This window comes from Misgurnus anguillicaudatus, chromosome 9 (assembly GCF_027580225.2).
Source record: "Misgurnus anguillicaudatus chromosome 9, ASM2758022v2, whole genome shotgun sequence".
Classification (NCBI taxonomy): Eukaryota; Metazoa; Chordata; class Actinopteri; order Cypriniformes; family Cobitidae; genus Misgurnus; species Misgurnus anguillicaudatus.
Genome location: NC_073345.2, coordinates 1,899,156 through 1,905,155, shown reverse-complemented (window position 1 = coordinate 1,905,155; position 6,000 = coordinate 1,899,156). Strand labels below are relative to the sequence as shown.

General features: G+C 36.3%; 1 protein-coding gene across 2 annotated transcripts in view; it reads left to right on the top strand.

The window, feature by feature from the left end:
• Nucleotides 1-688: 688 nt before the first annotated feature.
• LOC129423891 (organic cation/carnitine transporter 2) overlaps nt 689-6,000 on the top strand; it is a 41,848-nt gene continuing 36,536 nt past the window's right edge. For both annotated transcript variants that reach the window (XM_055180416.2, XM_073871020.1), the window contains exons 1-2: nt 689-1,140; nt 2,783-2,886. In XM_055180416.2, the coding sequence (XP_055036391.2) occupies nt 742-1,140; nt 2,783-2,886 (503 nt within the window). In that variant the 5' untranslated portion in view covers nt 689-741. The remainder of the gene's footprint in view (nt 1,141-2,782; nt 2,887-6,000) is intronic.

Genomic DNA, 6,000 nt, shown 5'->3' with positions numbered 1-6,000 from the left:
TTATGTAGCCTATACACTAGATTAGGTTATTTAAAAATAACCACCCTTCAACGTTATAGGAACGTTATTTTATAGTTTGCAAAAATAAAACCCAAAAAGAACGTTCCCGAACGTTGTTCTTTGGTTCCCAAAAGATAACCAAAAACTAACGTTAGGGGAACGTTCTGTGTTTGCTGGGATGTGTGTGATTATGTGTATATAATCTTTGACACAATTCAAACACAGTCTTCGCTGTTTATAGCGACGCCGCTGCGTGAGTTTGCCTCCTCCCATCTGTATAGACCCCTTCAAGGTTTGTAAACATTGAATGATTATCGGGTGCGCGCGCAGCACGGGGTCGAACTGTTCATACCATTTAGGCTTTATAATTTAATCTAACAGTGCTGAAAAATGATGACTTACCTCAAATGAAGTGAGCACTACAAACACAAGCCTCTTTGATCTTTGCATTGTCCCAGTCTGCACGTTAATTGCTTGCAGACGCAGATGTTGTATTTTTTTGTTTTTGAGATTCTGCATGAATCGCGAAAACTTAACGGAAGACCTCGTGCGATTTTCACAGCCCACGACGTAAGTAGGCATTTTTGACGATACCGAATAATACGCAACTCAATCAGCTGTAATGACTTTTCTGACCCCGACATGCGCAGTGGGAACAGCCTGTGACGTGAACCGTGAAGGGGACGTCCTCCCTTAACTCTAAAGGCTTCTAAAGTTCATGACAAACGTGCTTTGACTGCAATGAACTTTCCAGACTACGATGATAAAACGGCGTTTCTGGGCGAATGGGGACGTTTTCAAAAGACTGTATTTACACTTCTGTGCTTAAGTGTTATTCCTAATGGCTTCAACGGTTTATCGATGGTTTTTTTGGGCGATACACCCGCTCATTATTGCCTGATACCCGCGGATCTCAACATCACGGATGAATGGAGGCAAGCGTCTGTCGCTTCAGACGGGGATGCCGGAGATTCTCGAGTCAGTAAATGCTCAAGACACAGACTGGATATCATACAAAACTATTCGGACAGAGGATTGAATCCCTGGGTGGATGTGAATGTCTCCACTATTCCCAGAGAAAACTGCTTAGACGGGTGGGAGTATGACAGAAGCACGTACATCTCCACGATTGTTTCAGAGGTAACGTAGCCTACTGCATGTTTCTTGGGTTTCATAACTTAATGAGGTTGCGTCCTCATATAGCATAATTTTTAACATGTCAGCAACTCCTATACAGACAGCTACGATTGAAAAACTTTTTTACAGGAGTGAATATTGTAACGAAATAAAAACAATTAACATTTCATTAAACATAATTATGATAACAAAAGTATATTTGTATTGATGAATAATACAATATGGTTATATTAATGGCTGTGTGGATACTGTATTATAGACAGAACAAACAATGTACACACATAAGGCAGAATAGTGTTGGATTTTTTTGTTTAAATTATTTTTTGTTTCAATGAACCCCTTGGGGTAACACCATATCGGATTAAATAACGTATCATGTTAACAGTCCACCAAATCTTTTAATCGGAATTATTTTAATCAGAATGACCAAAAAGTGTACATGTAAACGTGTAATCTTTAAAATCCGCGCAAAATTACGCTTCACTGATGCAGAATAAACGCGAGGCACGTGATCATAGGCATATAGGCTACGGTGCTTTTCTACTATTCACGCGCAATTAAGTACCTGGTGACACAGTGTTAAGCAAAACCTAATGTCATATCAGTGAGTAATTCAAGTATAATCACATACTGTTTCTAACCCCGTTAATGCACCACACACAAATTAAGATGTGGGGTAATTCCTAAATCACATGAGGTATCCAGATAACCCTGCTGAAAAAAAACAATAAAACCATTACAGAAAATTTTAATGGTTTCCATTTAAATACTAATAGGAACCAATAGCTTTTACCACCCCCCCCCCCCCCCCAAAACAAACAAACAAACAATAAAACCTTTAGAATTTTCTGTAATGGTTTTATTGTTCAGGGAATACTAATATTGTGCGAGTAGGGTTTAAGTGTATATACACAACAAAAAAATCCAGTGTTAAATTAATTCTCTACAATTTTAACACTAGGCCAGAGATTCTTTGTCTCACAAAAGTGTAAAAAGGGGTCATATTATTATAGCTCAAAATACCCCACAGATAATTTATTATAGCATGTTAAAATTGCCACTTTGTACTGCAAAGTCACTGCTGTTAAATGTGCACTGCTGGTGTTTATATTTGCTGTGTAGATGCAAGCAAAAATGTGCCGATTTTGGGTGTGTCCTTTTAAAATGCAAATTAGCTGATGAAATGCAAGCACTGATGCAATTTTAGGTTTCAAACAGAGATGGTGAAAAATAAAGTTACAGATTGCATTACAGGAGCATTAACATTTTTAACGGTTTACTTACCATTCAATCTGCAGGACACGAAATGAGACTGAAATGTGTGAGTGTAATTACATCTCTACGGAGTTGGGTTAAAACTGGCATGATTAACTCTCTCAATTAACTTAAACTCTGAACAACAATTTACTCTAGATACGGTCAATTTACTCTGTAGGTGTTGAATTTAACTCAAAAATGTTTAGAACTGAAATTTTAACTCCAGTTTTTGCTGTGTATCATAAACCAACCCTGTCACACATTCTCATGAAATGCATATAAATGCATTGTTCTTACAGGTTTGTACTGGGATGAGTCATTCTTTTTATAACAGATGTAGTGATTTAGAAATGTGTGTTATTTGTTTTTGTTGTTTATGAAATCACAGTGGGATTTGGTGTGTTCAGATGACTGGAAAGCTCCACTGACCACATCAATCTTTTTCTTTGGAGTTTTGATGGGCTCTGTGATCTCTGGACAGTTGTCTGACAGGTTAGAAAACATACAACCTTTTGATTAATGATTTATTTAGAAGTCTAAAGATCCCTTTTGACACGTTTAAAAATCCTAGTAAGGCATTATTATAGACAGTATATGTATACAGAACAATGAAATGCATATTTTGTGTCCAGGGGCATTATTTACTTTATAAATTACTTGATACATTTATCAAAAGGGTCACTTTATTCTATAAACACTAAATAGTTTAAATACATTATCAGTATTTTTTAATAGTAAATATTAATTTATGTTTTGGTATCTCAGACTTGTAAAATGGCAGGCTGGGCAACTGTCCCTACAAATTAACAGTCTTTGTACTTTGTGTGATTTGTAGAAGAGGTTTTGAAAATATAACAATGTCAATGTAAAACAAATGCTGCATTTTGTTAAATCAACATAATTTGTTAAGTTAAAGTAACATAAAAAATATAAGTTAAACCATTTAAACTTGTTTTTATAACTTCTATCAACTTGCAAAACTTAAAATAGTAGGTTGAATTGATTTGCAAAACCTTTTAACTTTATGCTGCAAGTGCATTTCACAAATATCAGTATCTGTTGGGATAATTGAAAAACTTATGCCCAACAATCTGGATGTTTTTAAATTTCAAGGTGGTACAACCACAATCATGGGCCTTTTAAAAGATTAACAACAAGTATAAACAGTAAACATGATATCACATCACCCAGAGGACCCTAGGTGATCCTTATGGCTAAATGAAAAGATTTTAGATGTCTTTGATATATTGAGTACTTTAAAGTATTGGGTATGTATACTTTTCAAATGAAAATGAAAAACTAGGAAAATGCTAATTTTATAATATCATTGTCACCATGTGATCAATTAATCTTTTGGGACTTTGGAGTGTTTGCCCAGAAAAGAGCTGTCACTTAGAAGTATGAGAAGGAGGTGGAGGGTTGGTTTGCATTAAGTCACAGTTTTCAATGGTGGAACCATATAGGGAGGAAGAACGAGAGATGTAACGCAACACTAACTGAATTACGAATGAGAAAAATAGGCTTAAGCCATCAGGTGCCCAGGTTAGAAAAGGGGAAAGGTGATAAACGTGCAAAAGATAAAAGTATGTATGCAGCTATAACACTCGTCTCGTTGAGTATAATATGTATATAATGTAGAATGCTAGTATCTAATATTCAATTCAATGTTATTTATATAGCGCTTTTCACAATTGTTTAATTGTTTCAAAGCAGCTTTATATTAGTAAATGCAGGAGAAAACACAGAAAAATCAAAAGACAACATGCAGCAGAGTACAGCGGTTAAAATTAAACTAGCGAGCGTAGTAATATAGTGCCGTATAGAAGAGGGTGCTAAGTTAAGCCAATGTCAGCTGACTCCCTAGGGATTGAAAAATATCCTTGCTATGCAATTACAAATAGAATTTTATATATATATTTCTGTAACAGTAAATAGCCTACTACTAAGTTTGAGGGTCACTTCCACACTCTAAAAACAAACGGTGCTATATACTGTAGCACCAAAAGTGGTTCTTGGCTCGTAATCATAGAAGAACCGTTTTTAGTGCCATATAGCACCGGTGAAGCACCAGTGAAGCACCTGTTTAGAACCATATAGTGCTATGTAGAACCAAATGTGGTGCTTTAGTGGTGCATTTATACTTTATTGTTTTTTAGGAGAAGGCTTGATAGACTTTCATGAATCTGTTCAGAAGTTTGTAGGTACAGACATTTGTTGTGGGCATTATTTGCAGTTTATCCTAAGGCTTTTTTAACATTCATATTGTTATCAGATTTTTACCGTACCAACTGAAATTTTGAAGTATATTGGTGTAGACTCGGAATTAAGCCTTTTCCCCGTTATTATTTGATTCACGGGTCCGGACACCAATTGTCTTGCCAAGAAAAATCTTTATTATATATATGTCAGGAGAGAAACCAGTAAAGATGTTCTACTTATGACAGCCTATGCATTTCTTTTCCTTTCACCCCGTCATCCCTTAGTTTCTCTGGGGTGGTACAGTAAGGTTTGAGCTTTTATACATCACAAAGACTTCCTTGTAAGGTAGAAAAACATGTTGCTTAAGCATCTCAAATATAGAACATATATGTCATGCTAACACATGGCACAGTCCACTCCTATATTAAGAAACTACCCTTGGTGTATACTTTTGCTGTGCTTTGCAAACTGTACACATCTGACATGTCGTTATCAGAACGTATTACCCTCTTTCAATCCCCTGACATGTGATCCATTCTATCTATAGTCTCGTCACGCATTTAAACACATGCATTTAAACTCCATACACTCTAAAAAATGCTGGGTTGTTTTTAACCCAGGGCTGGGTCACTATTGGACAGAACACACTGCCGGGTTAAAATGACCCAACTGCTGGGTTATTTTAACCCAACTGTTGGGTTGTTTCAAGATGGTTGATTGACAATAACCCAGCAATTGGTTTAAAACAACCCAGCAGTTGGGTAATTTTAACCCGGCAGTGTAAACGAAAGGGAATGGAATTTACACACTAAGGGCCCTATCTTGCACCCAGCGCAATTGACTTTGTCAGTGACGCATGTATAATTTCGTATTTTGCACCGGCGCACAGCGGGTTTTTCCCTCCACAGACGCACGTCGGCAAACTAGGGAATGAACTTGCGCTCCCTGGGCGGTTCAGCGCAAAAAAGGAGGCGTGCTCCGGCGCAAACCATCTCTTATGCTATTTTGCAGTTTCAAAAAACAATTGCGCTACTAACCCAAAAAAAACTAGTCTAAAGTCAGTGGCGCGTTGCGCGTGGTTCATTATGCTATTTTAAGGGCGCATGCTTGACCATAATGTATAGCGTGCACAACGCGCATTGCTTATCTAATCTACACAGATGCAACAGTTATTTTTGCATATCATAAATTGTTATAATAAAAAATATAAGATAAGGGAAATCATTAAATCATAAATTGTTACAATAAAAATATTAATACATGAGATAAGGGAAATCATTGTGGTGAGCATTGTGGTAATAGTTTTTATTTATTTTGTGTGGCAGCGTTAAACAATTATCATGCAAATAACGATTAAAATATTTTCATAAGTTTGTTGTGTGGCTGTATTACGTTTATTTTATGTAA